Source organism: Pelodiscus sinensis, chromosome 1 (assembly GCF_049634645.1).
Source record: "Pelodiscus sinensis isolate JC-2024 chromosome 1, ASM4963464v1, whole genome shotgun sequence".
Taxonomy (NCBI): Eukaryota; Metazoa; Chordata; order Testudines; family Trionychidae; genus Pelodiscus; species Pelodiscus sinensis.
Genome location: NC_134711.1, coordinates 208,395,278 through 208,413,854, shown reverse-complemented (window position 1 = coordinate 208,413,854; position 18,577 = coordinate 208,395,278). Strand labels below are relative to the sequence as shown.

The window sequence follows — 18,577 nt, the reverse complement described above, 5'->3', positions numbered from 1 at the left end:
AAAACTCTAGCAATTCATACTTTTATTAATTTTAATTTTCACTCTATGGTATGTAATAATGCACAAAATTTCTTACTAAAGAGTCCACACTGCTGATTAAATAAAGAATAAAGAATCAGCTTTGTAAAAATTACATACCAAGGACAAAATATTTTAAACTGGTACAACTGTAGAGTTTTTTAGTCATTTTACATCATAGCAAAGGGTGGGGGAGTATGAATTGTGCCTGGACTGGTACATTTTCAAGTCAATGTTAGAAGGCAAAAGTAAATCATACAATATATACTAACTTTTCCAAAGTCAGCAGAAACTCAGCATCTTTGAAAAGCAGTAAGCTTATTTTTTACACCTTTAAGTGCTTATCCAAGTTTGAAATTTTTGGCCAAAAATATGAAAATATACTAAACTGTCAGAGTTGGTACCAGAAACAAATACGGGTAGAGTACAACACACTTAAGTCTGTTCTTTTGTTCTCTCAGCTCGGTTGTGAACCCCTTTAACATACTGAAACAGTCCCAATAATATCAGTTGGGCTACTTGTGTGTATATCTGCAGAGCAATACAGGCTGGGAACTTGTGGCTTACCCCCCAGAAGGTACATGTATCTTGCAAAAGCAGCAATTTTAATACAAATAATTAGAAACACTCTTAAAATCTGTAAAAGAATGGCTACTTACCTTTTGTTACTGTTGTTCTTTGAAACGTGTTGCTCATGTCCATTCCAACGTATGTGCATATGCACTGCAAACATGATCAATGAAAGACTTTTCCCTAGCAGTACCCATCAGGTTTGGCTGTGGCCCCCATTGTGGCAATGCCTTGCGGTGTTGCATATACATACCTCTACTGACCAAACTCCCATTTCAGTCCTTGCCTGCCTGAACAGTCTGACAGAGGGGAAGGCAGATATTTAGAGTGGACATGAGCAACATATCTTGAAGAACAACAGTTACAAAAGGTAAGTAATCATTCTTTCTTCAAGTGATTGCTCATGTGCATTCCAATATGTGACTTACCAGCAGTTTGTACAGACAAGGGGTTGGACCTCAACTCGTTGCTAAGTGCAGTATTACTCTGCCGAACACTGCATCATTCCAAGACTGCTGAATGATGGTATAATGAGTTATGAAGATATGCACTGAAGACCATGTAGCCGCCCTGCAGACGTGCTGAATCAGGACTTGCGCCAGAAAGACCGTGCACAAAGCTTGCGCCGAGATGACTGTGCTGGTCTGTGAGCCAGGAGAGCACCAAGTTCAAGTTTCATGGTAATAACGACTGCCTCACCTGAGGGTAAAGCCAATCTAGACCCTTAAGGAAATGATCTACCATCAGGTCCCAGAAGATGGACCTCACTCCCAAACCTGGGTGGAAAGCGGAGATAGCTGCAAGGTATACTTTAATAGACGAGACAGCCAGATCCTGGTGTTTGAGATAAAGGAGACAGTCCAGTAGCAGGGGAACTCTGGTCTCTTGGAGAGTCAAGACACATTTGGCAAGATAAGTAGCCCTAGTAAAGGGCTTCAGATGCCCATTAAGACTTCCAAGACCAAGTCAGAGCACTGGAGCTGAAGGAGGTTTAGCCATGGAGCTTCCGCGCCATGAGGTGGAGCAACTCCAGGATCAGGTAGCGCTCTGCTGGCCAAACTCCTGCATCAACAGGTTGAGAACCAGAGGGAGTGTCATGGGCCAGGCCACTGACAGGGACAGCAGTGTGGTAAACTAGTGTTGCCTTAACTACGCTGGTGCTATGAATTTCACCACTGCTTTGTCCTGTCAAATTTTGAGGAGTCCCCTCAGTACTAATGGCACCCGGAGAAGGCATACAGGTACTGCTGCATCCACGACAGGTAGCATCCAACAAGGAACCCCAGGCTGCAGCCCTGAAAGGAGCAGAACTGCAGGCTCTTCCTGTTTAGGTGGGTCGCGAACAGCTTCACCCGGGGATGATCCCACTCTCAGAAATTAGAGACAGATCTACCTTGAGAGACCACTTGTGGGATTGAAAAGACTGTCTGAGGTGATCTGCAAGGTTGTAAAACTTGCAGATGAATGTTGTGAGAAATGCAGAGATCACACAGGCTGATGGCCTCCTTGCACAGAGAAGCAGAGAGAGCACCACCCCATCATTAATATAAAACATCGCTATGGTGTTGTGTGTCATGTTTATGACAGACGTCTTGCAGGTGAGGCCGGGCCGCCTGGCAAGTGAGCTGGATCACCCTGAGCTCCTGGACATTGATATGTAACAATATTTCTGAGCAAGACCAAAAATCACCTAGGGGCACCCCTCAACCTGTGTTCGAATCGTCCATCACCAGGGTGATCTCTGGCTGCAGGCCCACGAACAGGACCTGAGCAGACACTATCTGAGGCTGCATCCACCGGTGGAGGGATTGCCCAGTGTGACGGCGCGTTGGGGGTTCCCCGTCTCCTGCACCCCGAAATGGCACAAACAGACTGCACCAGCCAGTGGAATTGAGGGTGGTTTATTGCTCCTCCAGCACAGCGCAGCACAGATGTAATCTGGTTACAGGAACTGGGCTAGGATGCCTCAGGCCCCCTTGAGATGGGGAGACTGGGCCCCTAAACTCCAGCCCCTTCCCCTAGGCTCTCCTCCATGCCCTCCGACAGCCAGCCACCAACTCACTAACTTCCAGCCCTGCCCCCCAGCCAGGGCAGCATCCACCTCCCTTTGTTCCTCTCCATGGGGGGTGTCTGGCCACTGGTTCAACAAGTTTGGCATTACCTCTGCCTAGTGAGGTTTTCCCTGCTGGGTCTTGCTCCAGACAGCAGGGGTCACCACAGCCCAGCAAGTACATACCACAGCACAGCAAGTACACACCCGGCTGCCGGCAGCACGGTCAAGGGGGTCTCCTGGAGGGCTTAAACACTGATGGCAACTACACATGGAACAGGCATAGGTGCAGGTGGGCATGGTGCAGGACATAGGTGCAGTAGGCCATGTGCCCAAGGAGCCACATGCAGTTGTGCACCAACTGGTGGACTCTAGAGTCCATAGAGTGACAGGGTGGTACCCGCCATGGCCTCATCTGGTGACGATGAAGAAGAGAGCACCAAGAGAACCAGATCATCCTGGTTCACCTGTTCTCCTTCCACGTTACCTGCAAGCTGGGAGTTGGGGAGCCTGTTCTCCTTCCCCTTCGGGTCCTACACAGGAGGTGGGGCTAGGGCCACTGCTGAGGCAGAATATAGCCCCCAAGAGGAAGGTGCCACCGACGTATCCAAAAGGGCACCTGCCATTGTGAAAACCAGGCCTGTGCTGGTGCCTCCTGGTGTTGATGCCAGAAGCAGTACTATGACCCAGACAGTTCCAGAGGTGAGCAGGCACTGAGCATGGCAGTAGACTTCCCATAGTGCCAAAGAGATCCCAATGCTGTGCGATGCAGCCATAGTCTGGATCTGAGGTGGAGCCAATTGTGCCATGCAGGCACCGTGCACTGACGTTACCATTGCTGTGAACATGGGTGCAGATGGTGGTGCTAATGACAACACTGAGACCAGTGCCACCAGTGCCATTGAGGGAAAGTGCTGTGCCTTGAATTGTGCCGTCACCATCAGTTCAATGAGGTCCCATGAAGCCTCAAGAGTGTCTGGCATGGAGGGAAGGTCAAAGTCCTTCAAAGTCCTCTTCCACTACCAACAGCATTGGGGAGTCCACCAACACCAGACTTTATGGACCACTTGTCGGGCCAGAATCGATAGTGCCGGGGTTGAAGCACTCAGCCCACGTAGGCTGGGAGCGATGCAGGCCAATTCTGGGGTCTTACTACACCTCCTGGATAGGGATGTAAAAGAATAGTCAAATAGTTGACTACTCGCATTTCCCCCCTCCCCTTCTTGCCTCTCTATCGTGGGGAGGAAGCAGGAGCTGGTGCTCAGGGGAGCCAACTTAAAAGCAAGTTCCCCTCAGCACTGTCTCCGTGGTGCCAGGGGGAAGGACGGGGAGAGGGCAGAGGTGCCGCAGTCCCCACTCATGCTGGGTTCCAAGCTGCGCCTCTGCCTTTTAAACATAGAAAGAATTGGGTGGTGCTTACTGTAGTTAAATTTACAGTTTAAAAACAGCAGAGCCACAGCGGGATTAGCTCTTTGGGGCTGGCATGAGACAGGCCTGTTTAGTCCCAGTGCACACTGCCCCAGGAGCTAATCCCACGGTGGCTCTGCAGTTCAAATATAGTGGGAGCTAGATTGCTGCATGCCCACCTCCTACTACATTTGAACTGCAGAGCTGCAGCGGGGGCAGTGACTACCTCCCCTTCTTACTGACTAATCGAGTATTTGATGGAAATTCCATCAACTACTCAATTAGCTGATTAAACACAATTTAACATCCCTACTTCTGCAGGGAGATCTGACCCTGTCCATCATTTTGCACAGCACCAGGGAATGGGACTGGTGCCAGGAGGATAAGTCCACTTTCTGTGCCAAAGAATGGTGTTGATACCACTCTTCAGGACAAGGCACTGAAGTCTCATGCCCCAAGGCCAGTGCACTGTACACAGATGGCATTGGAGTGGCTGGCTGAGGCCTATGTGCCAACTCCATGATGCTCACTTAAGCCGCTAGACCTTCTCCCTTTTGGTTCATGACTTAAACCCCTTCAGACATTACACTTATCAGGCAGGTGAGCCTCTCCAAGACACTTCAAACAGGCAATTTCAGGATCCCTTCTGGGGAAATGATTACCACACTTCGCACACTGCTTGAAACCCTAGGTTGCTGCACACTGCAGGAGTATAAACAATAGGAGGAGGAACCCCCCTAAACTTACTACTCTATGTAATTAGAACACACACACACACACACACACACACACACACACACACACACACACACAGCAAAGCTAAACTAGGACTAACTACTTGTCGTGGTATCACAAAGTCAGAAGCTCCAACTGGTAACAAAAAGGAACTGAAGTGTGAGTTGGGTTGGCAGGAGTATATATGTTACACTGCAAGACCTCACCACAGGGGTACCACAACCAACACAATGGGTACCGCGAGGGAAAAGTCTGACGATCATGCATGAGGCATATGCACACACATTGGAACGCACATGAGCAGTCATTCAAAACAGTACCTATTCTAGACAATCAAAATTTGTTAACATACTTATGAACTGAAAATATGTTGATTAACGTGGTGAATAAACAGTCATTTTATTGTTTTGAATATCTAAATGTATATTTAAGATGAGTTTTTGTTGATATGGAATTTGGTTATTCATATGAACACCACAATTATAGTTTATAAAGGGTTCAGACATGATAAGATGAGCATATCAGGGATTGTTATAAGAAACTTCTTGACTTGCTGGGTTTGAAAACAAACTTGTTTAATAAAGCTGTTAATCATCAACCCGTTATAAAACGTGACAGAATTTTGTTTCCAGTAGAAGCTTTTGGAAAAATTCTTTAGCTAAAATAATTAAATTGCTTGCTTTCAACACTGAAGTACAACTTGAGTGGGGACATTCACATTTTTAAAAATCAGCTTTTAGCAATCAACACGTTATACTAGTACTTTCTAAGGAATCCATGTATATCATATCAACTGTAACCCATTTTAACAAATATCAACTATTTAACAAGTTTATTTTGTGGGTAAAATACATTAACTATTGAAATGTAATAACATGTTGCCATGATGAAGCTTTCTGAACGGCTAGTGACATGTAGGGAACAAGGCCACATCACATACAGTAAAATCTGTGTTATCCAGAATGCCCAGGGATTAGGTCGCACCGGTTTTCTAAAAATTCCAGGTATCCTAGGTGGGGGTGGGAGCAGGGTGGGGGCTGGAATGTGGCCTGGTTTGGGGGAGGAGGGGTGCGCGGTGGAAGCCGGGGGGTGGAGATGGTGGTGGGGCAGCCTGCTGGGGAGGAAGCCGCGAGGGGGCTGATCTATGGGGGGGGGGGGGGGGGGAAGGCGTGCGTAGGTTGCCATGAGCTGCGGGGGTACCGAGCTGCTGGGAGTCGCAGAGGGCTGACCTGCCAGGGGGAAGGCCAGGTAGCACGGAGGTGGCGTGAGCCGCAGGGGTGCCAGGAGCTGGGGGGGGGGGGCCTGGGATGCAGCCTATCATCAGGCAGCAGAGCAGCCATTCGCCCCTCCCCCAGGTACATGCTGCATGCACATCTGGCAGGGGTGGGGAAAGAGCATCTGAGGAGCAGCCTGGCTCAAAGCTCCAGTTTCCTTTTCTTTCTTTTTTTTTTTTTTTTTTTGCTTTTAACAAGTTTTCTGCTCAGCTCAGAAATTTGCCCGTTTCTAAAGTTTTCCAGCTAGTTAAGTGGTTTTCCTGTATTTTGATACAGTATTTATTTTGCTGTGACGGAGAGATATTAGATTTCTTTATTGGTTATACAATTAATATTTAAAAAAGCCTAATTATACTGATCAAAGATTCATGCTATAACTTTTAGCAGCCAAATTTTATGAAGACTATTTTAATGGATTTTAGACAAGAATTTCTAGCATTCAAGTGTAAAATAGCAATAAGATACTTAGCAAATAGATGTCACTGCCCTGTGGTTACAGTGAAACAACTGTACATTTGTTTTATTATAGCACAAGTTTATAATTTTCAGAATATGGAATCCTTCTGAATTGATCTTTTAGTCATTTTTTTTCCATCTAGAAAGCATATGTGGTATTCATCAGAGATCTTAAAAAGGAATGGTCAGGACAGTTTGGTGATGTGAGAAGCACAACCTGTTTCCAGTGTACTGCCTTTGCAGCACACACAGACTTTATCTACATCATTAACTTTACCATGCCAAAAACATTTGCCTGGCACATTTAACAGACACCATGGTTACAAAACAAGTAATGAAGATACATCTTAGATTATGCTAAAACTGTTCAAATAGGACCTTTAGGATGCTATGGTAATAGTCAGGTCCCCTATTTGTTACTAATCCTTATAGTATTCCTGACATGATTCTACAATAGCTGCAACATGATACTCCATCAGGTGCTACAACAGGGTTGTCCCGTGCACCCTACAAAGTTATTATAACATGGACACTCCTAATTATGTCAGACTATTCCCTGTCAAAATTACAAATATACTGATGACAGACCTTAGCAATTCAGGGTACCCCAACAATTCTCCATTTTCCATAGCACACAACTCTGTAGAGTGCTACCACTCATTTGAGTATTTTAAAAACATAAGTCGTACCATTAAGTAAGTTTATAAACAAATATATAAATACTTAAAGGACTCATCTAGACTACAGGGAACAGTCGAAAGAAGATATGCAAATTTGCATATCTTCTTCCAATCGCACTGTTGAAAGCAGAGCTTTCGAAAGTGAAAGTAATTAAGATAAGGCTTTTTCGGCAAAGCCCCCGGTCAAAAAGCCACGTAAACCTCCTTTTTTGAGGAAAAACGGCTTTTTGACGAAGGAATTTGCATATCCTCTTTCAACCGTTCTGCGTAGTCTAGATATGCCCCAATATACCAAATTTAAGAACATAACACTGGCCATACTGGGTCCATCTAGCCCAGTATCCAGTCTTCTGACAGTGGCTGGTGCCAGATATATGGGAGATAGTGAACAGAACAGGATTACTTTTTGAGTTATTCACTCAAGTCATCCAATCCCTGCTTTAAGCAGTTTCAGTCTCCCTTTTATGCACAAAGAATATATATAATATATCCCAGTGCATCTAACGATGTAAACAAGGGCATGCATTGCTCTGTAGGGCAGCATTTCTCAAACTGAGGGCTGTGACCCCCCCCCCCCCCCCGGAGGGGAGGAAGGTTGCGAGCAACTTAGAGGGGGGTCGCAGCTGGATTCGGTTTTTCACTTGCAACCCCTCTCCCCCAGGCCACAGAGTGGCAGGGCAGCAGAAGGCAGCTGCCCGCAAGCCGTGCAGCATGGCCGTGACTTTAGGACTCCAGGAGCATGGCTCAGCTGCAGGAGAAGGCAAGGCAGCGAGAGAGTGAGGCTGGTGCAGGTGCGGATGCACGAGGGGCCAGCTGAGGCACGGTTGCCAGGTGACTGAACAGTTCCCCAGCTGGGAGAGGGCAGGGTCCTTCAGGCAGCCGGACTGGGTCGGGGCAGAGGACCCGGAGGTAAATAAGGGCAAGTGGAGGTCAGAGGAGAGGAGATGAGAGGAGGGAACCAAAAGGATGCGGAGTGGAAAAGAGGCACAGAGGAGAAAGACAGGGGGAAGGAGCATGTAGGGGGGAGGGCACTGAGGACCGCAAATGTCTTGAAGGAACTCCAGGAGGGCAAGGAGTCTGGTGAGAAGGGGGGAGGAAGCGACCCAGGGCAGTGGGGGGGAGGGGGTCACACAAAATCATTTTTCATTTTAGGGGGTCGTGGTATCACAAAGTTTGAGAACCCCTACTGTACGCTGTTTGTCAATATAGCACTCCAATGCATATGAATTAGATGATTTTTAAGTTGAATATTTGGCTTACATCCTTGGGTAATGTGCTGAAAAACAACACATTTATACAACAGAATGTAGTTAACAATTGTTTGAAAGGACACACTAAATAGTCTTCAGACAACTAGGGGCTGTAATCTATCAGGCTGTGATGTTATCAAACATTAAGGACTAGCTTTTCCACTTAAAATCAGCTCAGCTGAACTACAGAGGAGATTGCCAAAACTGAGATTTCAGAAGAGAAGCAATGTTAAAGGCCACAGCTAACAACTAAAAGTCTCAGTTATCAAGTTTCCTGGAGTAGGGGGGAGGAGAGGAAGAATTTCAGTTTAGTATTCCAAAGAATATCCATACAAGCTAGAAAAACAACATCACGTGGATTCTAAAATAGCAGTGGACCATTTGGATACTCACATTTTATAACACAAAAAGTTTAGGGAAAATTAATTTTAATCCGACTCACCTTTTCTTTCCTCAAAAATCCTTCTTTGAATTTATAAGTGGTAAATCCCCTTACACCAGCAGAACGTAGCCGCTGGTACTTAGCCTGAATATATAAACCCTTCTGTACTAAGCCTGATTTATAACTGTGCTGCAATCGGCCATCTGTAAAATTGTTCTGTAGAGGGGGAAAAAAAGAAAAAAAATGGACAAAGTGATTGAATTTCAGAACTGTGGTAGAAAAGGCCCTCTTGTATTTTATTATATTCAACGATTTTAAAGTACAATCACATAATTATACAGACATAAAACTTACAGTACTGAAGTAGTATTAATTTATAAATGAATATTCCTCTTCCTTGCCTCCTATTTAATACACCTCAGACCCACTCACTGTTCATATGACAGAACTGCAGAGCTGCACATATTGGACAACAGCCCAAATTAGCTCAAGTTACCTTCATAGCACAGATTTTAATACCAAACTTATGAGTACTGAAGAATTTATAAAATATGGGCAATAAATTAGGACGAAAGGAAGAGACAAGGTCTTTTTTTTTTGGGTGGGGATAGCCTTCATATATCTACATAGACCACTGTAACAATAAACAAACTTTAAAGAGTAAAATCTTAACTTTATTAACTCAACGGTAAAACTCAGGACTTCATCCAAGAGCAATTTCTGGTGCATATGTTGATTGTAAAGGTACGTCTACACTAGCCCCCTAGTTCGAACTAGGGAGGCTAATGAGGGCAACTGAAATTGTTAATGAAGCGCGGGATTTAAATAGCCCCGGCCGGTCGCCATTTTGGAAACTGACTAGCCCGAAGTAACTGCCCGCGTCTACACGCGGCAGAGAAGTGGGATTCCAAGATAAACCCCTTAGTTCAAATTAACTGTTGCTCCTCATGGAATGAGGTTTAACAGTTAATTCAAACTAAGGGGTTTCTCTCGAAATCCCGCTTCTCTGCCGTGTGTAGACACGGGCAGTTACTTCGGGCTAGTCAGTTTCCAAAATGGCGACCGGACAGAAATATGCCAATCAGGCGCGGGATATTTAAATCCCGCGCTTCATTAGCAATTTAGGGCGCCCTCATTAGCCTCCCTAGTTCGAACGAGGGGGCTAGTGTAGACGTACCCTAAGATACTACATTAATGGCATTACCTGGAATCACTTCAGTCTTTAAAAATCATTGAAAGAACACCTAAGCCACAGATTTATGATCCTTCACCTCTGCACTGAGCTACTGTGAATTTACTTGAAGTGGGACTGAGGGTGAAAGCCACAGGGAAACAGAAATAAAAAGTCAATGGCATGATAAATGCTAGAATGGACAGACAACATATGTAGCAGGAGCAGCAGTATCCACTATAATTACGTTTGTGTCATGTCTTCTATTCTTGGACATTGAGATGCCGCAATAATTCCAACCCGATTTATTATAGTATAAAGGGTATTTAACATTTTGTTGAAATTTCCAAATTTGGTCTTGCCAGAAGATTTTTTTTTTAAAGAGGTTTAATAAAAAATTGTTGAAGCTGCCTTTGAATACAAAAAGGATGCAAGAGGAAAAGCATAAATCTTCCCCATATATAAATCTTGTAACTTTTCATGAATAGCTTTAACTATAAGAAGAAGAAATCTGAATTTTGTCATTAAAATAGCCCTCACTGAAAAGTGTTTTGGAGAGTTCTGGTAACATTTGGTTTTAATCTGACAGGGCCAGGGGGGGGGGGGGGGGAAATCACATGCTTCATAATGTTTTAAACCAGTTTTTCAATGAACTTGCAGTGTGCAGCTAAAATGGCTTGCACAAGAGAAGAAATAGTTTATACAAACTGCTAGGAGACTTCTGCTATTTCAGAGACCCTATATCCATCCACGCTATACTGAGAAAGCTGCATCTACCAAGAAAGATTCATATATCAGTGACCATCATGAAGTTTATTGAAGCTGGAGGCAAAGGATTGTTGGCAGATAGCTGCTAAAGGCTAAACTTCTAACAGGAGATCCAAACCTGACTGCTCTTAGGATACAACACAACATCATCCTTCATGCAAATATACTGCAATAATAGAAGAATCTGAAATATTTTTAAATTTCTAAATTAAGCCCCTGAATCTTGGCAAGATAAAAACCAAGATTCCCCCTAAACTATGTGCACGGGCAACCTGGACCCCAATTGGCAGGCATCTTGCATTAAGCAGTGCTTGCTGTGCAGGGGAGTTCTTCTACCAGAAGGAATCTGCCTCCTAGCATGAGAGGCGGCCAAAAAGCTTTTCAACAGCCATCACTATTGTTTCCAGCTTGGGAGAAAGCTACTGAGCTTCCCTCTCCTTCCACATCTTCTGGTCTTCCTCCTAGCAAGAGTGGTTAGGAAGATGGTTCCAAGGCTATCCCTCTGCATTTGTCTCTCTATGGAAATAAGCAAATAACGGATAGAGTAAGAGGAGGGAAAGGGAGTTGAGCTGCTGTAGTCATAAATTCTATGTTTGAATTAATAGGGTTGCCAGGTGTCCAGTATTCACCCAGACAGTCTGGTATTTTCGCCTCCTGTCTAGTAAAAAAATTGAGAATACCAGAGACCTGTGATGTCCAGTATTTTCTGAATTTTTCCCCTGCCAGGAGGCGAAAATGCCGCGCACCTGGCAGCACTACAAACACTCAGCACCCGGCCTCCTCCCGCCCCCCCAAACACCCCGATCCCAGCCCCCATGCTTACCTGGTTCTCCAAGGCTGCCGGCACAAAATGGTTGCCAGCCAAAAGATCTAGGCGAAGCAATGCTTCCCCTGGGTCTAGTGCTCAACCGCTCCCCTGTTCCTATCCCTGCACTCACTCTTAAAGGGGACATGCTGTTTTATTTTAATTTTTTTTTTTTTGCTCAACAACTTTGGTTCCCCCCCCCACCCAATAGAATTTCTTCCCTTTTTTGGGGAGAAGGGGGTATGTGTTCGGTATTTTTGTTTCAACCATCTGGCAACCCTATGACCTAAGGCAATCATTTGACCCACACAAGACTCAGGAAAAACCAAGACAACAGTAATGAAAAGTATAGTCAATTGTAGATACACTTACTAAGAATCTTAATTGTATATTTGGCAAGAAGGCACTGTGATGGTAGACACATTAGAAATACCAAAGATAGATAGTAATGTGAGAGCTTACCTACTGCTGTGTTTATTATCAAATTATACAAAAACAAACTGTAGCTTACTTCAAATGACTAACTCTACAAAGACTAATTTATTCAGTTTAAACAGATTCTGCCTACATAATTATTCTATTGTTCCAAGTTATTTGGAAAACCTCAAGAGGCTTCAATCTGAAACATGAAACAACCTAAGGTTATAAAAATTTCATATAATAATCAATGTAAAACTAATTTACAAAGATTGCTAATACTGTGTTTCTAAAACCATCACTTCATAAATTAACATTATTTTCAAACCATTTTATTTTTAAAAGCAAAGACTGCATCTACTGTATAGATGAGAGATTTTGTCTGCCTATGCATGAGTCTATGTGTTTGTTTCTTCAAGAACTCCTAAATGGTAAGAGCAAAGACAACCAAATTCAGTACACTGCTTCCTCTTATCATAACTTATAACAAGGTAAGGATTTGGGTGTGCCAGGAAAACAATGTGCCCAGAATGGTATTGCTTCTCATAAAACCATACAGAAAAGAGACAGACTCACCAGGCAAGTGAAAGGGTTGTCTGGGGGAAAGTGTTCCCCTCATCCCTGGTCCGGGACTGCCCCAGCTCCAAGTCTCCCACCCCACAGGCAACCTAAGGGGGGGGGGGGGGGGGGGGGGGTTTGAAGCTCTCCCTCACCTGATTTGTGCAGAGGGCAGAGGAAACCTGGACCTGCCCCAGCTGTGGGACATGCACCCCTCCCCTGGCTGTGTCTGCTGCAGCGGCCATGCAGAGGCACTTCTCTGTAGTCCCCAAGCTGCTACAGTGAAAGAGGGCTGGGGTAGTCCTCTCTCTCCAGGGCAACTTGCATACTGAACCCCTTATCTCCAGCCTCATTTCAGAGCAATGATTTAAATGAAACATGCACATTTTCAAAACACAAAAATTAAATGAGTTAAGGACCTGAGCAATGCCACTAAATCTTCTAGTAACCAATAATATAAACATCTAAGCTATTCCAGAATACAACCAGGACTGTTGATCAAGTCAAACAGTTGATCAAGTCATCAGAATTCCAGGACAATAGTTTTATTTAAATGATCGACCAGTAAACCCACCTGGTATGTTTACTTATTGCCCTCATCTCCCAGGTGCATTGTGAAACACCAAGTCAAAAGAAGAGCTTTTTAAAACTAAAATCTTTTACATATCCTTGCATAAAACTTCTCTATAATGTGTTACTCTTTTAATAAATTTAATATACACCACAGGCAACCAATTTAAATATTTTGAACAAAACACTTTTGTTTAGTGACAGAATTTGTTTATACGTAAGGGAAGAGAGATTTGCCTAACATCTTTAATCAGCCAAAAGGCTTAATTTAGAAAGAGGTCAAACTACCATCTCAGGAATACAAAACAAAATCAAAATTCAACAAAGAATTATATGTAATACAAGAGAAAATTCAATAAAAAAAAGTTGATGAAATTTTAGGTTAGGAATTTTAAGTCAATAAATCAATATCCCTTTTCCCATACCAAACAATCCATTTCCTGTTCACACAAGCAAAACACAGTGCTGATCTATATGCTGTGTACCCATAGAGATACTGAAAACGTAAGGAAAGGGGTGCACAGCACAAGTTGCTTGCACGAATGCAACATTGGCTTAAAGCTCATCTTTATGTGCCCCCAGTACACACAGGATTCCAGGCCAACATGAAAGAATCCAAACTTGAGGCTGCTTTAAAAGTTACATCAAGAGCCAACAGACCCAAAGGGTTGATACAGCAGGCAGCGATGAGCCTACTGTAATAGAACCAGCTACTTCCTCTGTGCTGGTAATAAAGGGGAGGTACTAACTTCTAATTTCAGGCTTCCTGATTCTTATCCTTACTTAAAAGAATGGAGCCATTAGATAGAAATAATTTTCAGGGTCTCCAATCAGGACAGCAGTGTCTTCAACTATACCCTATTATTAAATGCAACCACTCACCCAGATTTTTAACAAAAACAAAAACCAAACACTTCCACTTTTCCTCAAGATAAAGTACTTATCTTTATAAACATTAGCATTTTTTAGGATTTATCACTTTTGTTAACAGGTTAAAAATAAGTCATCTTGCACTTAAATTACATAGCGATAGAGATGCAGCCGTGTTAGTCTGGTATAGTTGAAACAAAAGACAGAACTATGTAGCACTTTAAAGACTAACAAGATGGTTTATTAGGTGATGAGCTTTCGTGGGCCAGACCCACTTCCACATATTGATCTGATGAAGTGGGTCTGGCCCACGAAAGCTCATTAGGTGATGAGTTTTCATGGGCCAGACCCACTTCCACATATTGATCTGAGGAAGTGGGTCTGGCCCACGAAAGCTCATCACCTAATAAACCATCTTGTTAATCTTTAATGTACTACATAGTTCTGTCTTTTGTTTAAATTACATAGATTGTTTTAGGATCCTTTAGTGCACCTTGCTATAAAGGCACCCGTGTGTTTTGAAGCAAACTACCTTACGTACTACCGCATGTAAAATACTGTGTAATTGGTAAATTTGTTAAATGTGAAGTTTACCTCATGTTTAACTGGTTAACCAATTAAGGGGGCCACTCTGGAGGCCTCCTCACCCTGTCATGGCCAGGCCAGAGCGGCCCACCACCACAACCAGGGGCTGCTCTGAATGTCTGGAGCAGCGCTTGTCCTCAAGAGGCCCCTTGCCTACATCAGGTGGGGAGGTGCTCCAGCCCCCACTGGTTAAACCAGAACCAGTAAGCATCACCCTTTAAGGGTGATGCTTACCAGATAACCAGTTAACCTTTCACATCCCTTTACATACTTGGTCATAATAATTCTGCCTCAATTTCCCTATCTGTAAAATGAGGGAATGTCTTTGTCTTTATGTATTTTTTTTTAAATCCTTAAGGCAATCTTGTAAAATATTAAGTATTATTCAGTAGCCTATCTGAAATGTGTTTCGTGAAAGAGTTGGATTAACCATTCACATGGCTCATGGAAAAAGAGATAGTCTGGACTGGGGGTCAGTGACCTAATTGCCTCATTGCAAAGCCACTTTTAAATGGAAAACTAGAAGAGGCTGACCCAGATTTGATCAGAGTTTTTCTTTCCCATTATGAATGGACCTAATTGGACCTATGCACAGCATGCCACTAACAACAGGAAGGAAGAGATACAAGTAATCTTTGTTTTAAATTTAATTAATTTTGACCCCAGGTTGCCTTTTGCAGTCAAGGTATATTGGGAAGCCTCTGCAAAACCCCAGAATAGGGTGATTTTGCTGACCCTCTTACATCTTGGGGCTCCTGTAAAATTTACAAGCAATACTTAAGCAGATAAAATGAGTAAATATAAAACATATTTAGGAGTCATCATATAGATTTAGGACAATTTTACATGAAAAAGGCACACAGAATGCAGTAGAAGGGCAACTGAAAAGGGTGGTATGAATTTCTCATGTACCGTTATGACAACATAATGTTCATTCCTGGTGGAATGTATTCATGCAAGGCATTTCCTCATACAGGTTGAAACTCTCTTAACTGGGATTCTTTGGTCCAGGAACATCCATGGGTCTGGCACAGATTTTGTAGGAACAGAGAGTACTGGTGGAGGGCAAGTGGCCAGGATTCCTGCGTGGCCCGCAGGGTAGTGGGCTGCCCTCAGTGAGCCCATTGTTAGCACATGGCAGCATGTCTGCCCAGTAGGGCTGGGAGATGCGCGTGGCTGCCTCGCGGAGCTGGGAGCTGCAGTAGCATGTTGGGGCAGGGATCCACGGAACACGGCTGCCCAGCGGGTCCTGGAGCCCCAGCAAAGCACGTGGCTGCCCAGAAGGGTCGCCAGAGCCGTGAGACCAGCAGGAGATGAGGAGACGCTAGGAGGCCAGCCGACCAGGCAGGGGGTGGTAAAGAAATTACCTCCACTGGTTCACCAAAATCCCTCATCTGGGACCGGTCAGGTCCCGAGGGTGCCGGACCAGGGAAGTCCAACCTGTACACAGATTTGACAGAATTGGATTTTTTAAAAATAAATTTTGACTGATAATGTTTATTTAAGCTTTTTTATTTCAATTGTTATCTATTTAAATTTTCATGGATCGAGGAAATAATGGAGAGTATCCGGCAATTTAACATTGAATTGTACAGTTGCAAGAGACCTCAGGTCATTGAGTCCATTCCCAACTAAATCATCCCACCCAGGGCTTTGTCAAGCTGGAACTTAAAAACCTCTCAGGATGGAGATTCCAGCACCTTCCTAGGTAACCCATTCCAGCACCCTCCTAGTGAAACAGTTTTTCCTAATATCCAACCTAGACCTCCCCAACAGTAATCTGAGACCACTGCCCCTCGTTCTGTCATCTGCCACCACTGAGAACAGCCTTTCTCCATCCTCTTTGGAACCCCCCTCTCCCCCGCCCGCCTTCAGATAGCTGAAGGTTATTATCAAATCCCACCTCATTCTATTCTTCCGTAGAGTAAATAGGCCCAAATCCTTCAGCCTCTCCTTATAAGTCATGTGCTTCAGCTCCCTAATCATTGATGTCACCCTGCACTGGACTGCTCCAATGCATCTACATCCTTTCTGTAATGGGGGCCAAGAATTGGATGTAATACTCCAGATGTGGCGTCATCAGTGCCAAATAAAAGGGAATAATCACTTCCATAGATCTGCTGGCAGTGCTCCTACTAAGGCATCCCAGTATGTAATTAGCCTTCTTCGCTACAAAGGCACACTTGACTCATATCTCATCCACTGTAATCCCCAGGTCCTTTCCTTCAGAACTCCTGCTTAAGCTGTTGGTCCCCAGCCTGTAAATAGTGCTTGGGATTCTTCCCTAGCCTGTAGATACAACTGTCTTTGTTGAACTTCTATCGGATTTCTTTTGGCCCAATTCTCCAATTTGTCTAGGTCTCTCTGGATTCTATTCCTACCCTACAGCATACTTACCTCTCCTCCTATCTTAGTGTCATCTGCAAACTTGCTGGGTGTGCAATCCATCCCCTCATTCAGGTCATTAATAAAGATGTTGAACAAAACCGACCCCAGAACCTGCTATCGACCATTTACGGACAGTAAATGGTGATTCAAAAAGTTAAAGCTTTATTGAAATAAACTGTCTCACATGCCAAAAATACAAAATTAATATCCTTAAAGGAAACTAAGTTCTGAAGCTCTTTTCTTTTTTATACACACTTTACCTATCTGTGAATGTCTACTATGGATGGAAATTTTTTTTTTGGTTTGTGTGTATGGTGAAATTGATGTACACCAACATTTACTAATAAAAACCCTAGTGTCTTTCCAAATCTATTTATTAGTCAGATGTATTAGTAAACTCCCATTTCCCCCTGCAATTTTGACTCTAAAGTTGCTCTTCATGGTTATTTTTTCTTTCTGAACACTAGCCCAATAATCTTGCCCTTCCCTTCTTTCTTGCCAACTCCCCTTTATTGTTTTACAATTTTCCTACCTCTTCCTTAATATTAGTATTTAAACTTAAACCCTGAGAAAGCCAGCTCTCATCTACATGGGAGAATCCAAATTCTAGTAACTTAGTCTTCCAAAATATGATAGAATGCCAACTGGTAAGTGACCAAGGGAAGGGGAAATTCAATCATTCAGTTCTCTCTCTCTCACTGAAGTCACGGTAAACAGGTAAATCCGTATTATGTCAGTGAGAACAAAGTTCAACCAATGCTGACCATTTTTTGAAAATCTCACTATTAACGTATCTGTCCATTTACAGCAACATATCTAAATCACAAAACCACAGCCTGAAATGAAACCTTATGCAACACACACACACACATGGTAAGAGACACAAGATACCTTAAAAGGTCTTCTGAAGGGCCTTGCATTGTCAAGGTGTCCTCCAAATGGTCTGTGAGTAAAGATGTCATTGGTTTTTGCAGCATAATAAGAATTCTAGAAAAACGTTTAACAAATAGTTTAACAATGTTAAAAACAATTTCAATGAAACATGGACAATTTTTACATTAAACTAATTTGTACTATACCTTTTTTGGCCTAAGATTACATCTGAGATTGATTAAATCAATGAAATTGCAGTGGTGCAATACCTACTGATCTGGAGTGTAAGTTGCAAAGACTGATTTTAGTTCCCACAGCAGACATAGGGCATCACTCCAGAATATAGCCCCTTTGCAATGTAAAGCAGTCAGAGCATTACCCTTATGTGGAGTAGACAGCCATCAACTGGCACAGAGCCAGCATAGCAACCTCCTACACCAGCCCTCTTGGGGGGGGAAAGAGGAGAAACAGGAATGACACAACCAGATCCTTTAGTGATTCCTGGCTTGCAAACTAACTAAGGGATGTTAACTAATGTTTGGGTAAACATGTAATCACTGGAAATTTTAGCAATTACATGTTTACATGTGGGGAAGGAGGGACAGAAGGGAGCCAGCTTTTAAGGCTGGATCCCTATGAGCACCAGCTCCTGCCTGCCCCATTCCTCGCCATTGCCTCTGATAAAGAGGAGCAGTCATCTCTGTGGCACGCATGGGGAATCAGGCTGAAAGCCATTTCCCATGTATACTG

General features: G+C 43.6%; 1 protein-coding gene across 8 annotated transcripts in view; it reads right to left on the bottom strand.

The window, feature by feature from the left end:
- The window catches only part of BCLAF3 (BCLAF1 and THRAP3 family member 3), a 121,866-nt gene that overhangs the window by 42,387 nt on the left and 60,902 nt on the right, over positions 1 to 18,577 (bottom strand). For 4 of the 8 annotated variants that reach the window (XR_012898454.1, XM_075913554.1, XM_075913540.1 and 1 more), the window contains 2 exons: positions 17,846 to 17,941; positions 8,883 to 9,038 (listed from right to left, as the gene is read on the bottom strand). Coding sequence is in view for 6 of the 8 variants with exons in the window: in XM_075913554.1 (XP_075769669.1) it covers positions 8,883 to 9,038; positions 17,846 to 17,941 (252 nt within the window). In the remaining 2 variants the exon portion in view is untranslated. Of the gene's footprint in view, positions 1 to 677; positions 888 to 8,882; positions 9,039 to 10,787; positions 11,278 to 14,401; positions 16,007 to 17,845; positions 17,942 to 18,577 lie in introns of those variants that run through there. The other 4 variants (XR_012898455.1, XM_075913572.1, XM_075913577.1 and 1 more) reach the window with 4 other exon arrangements.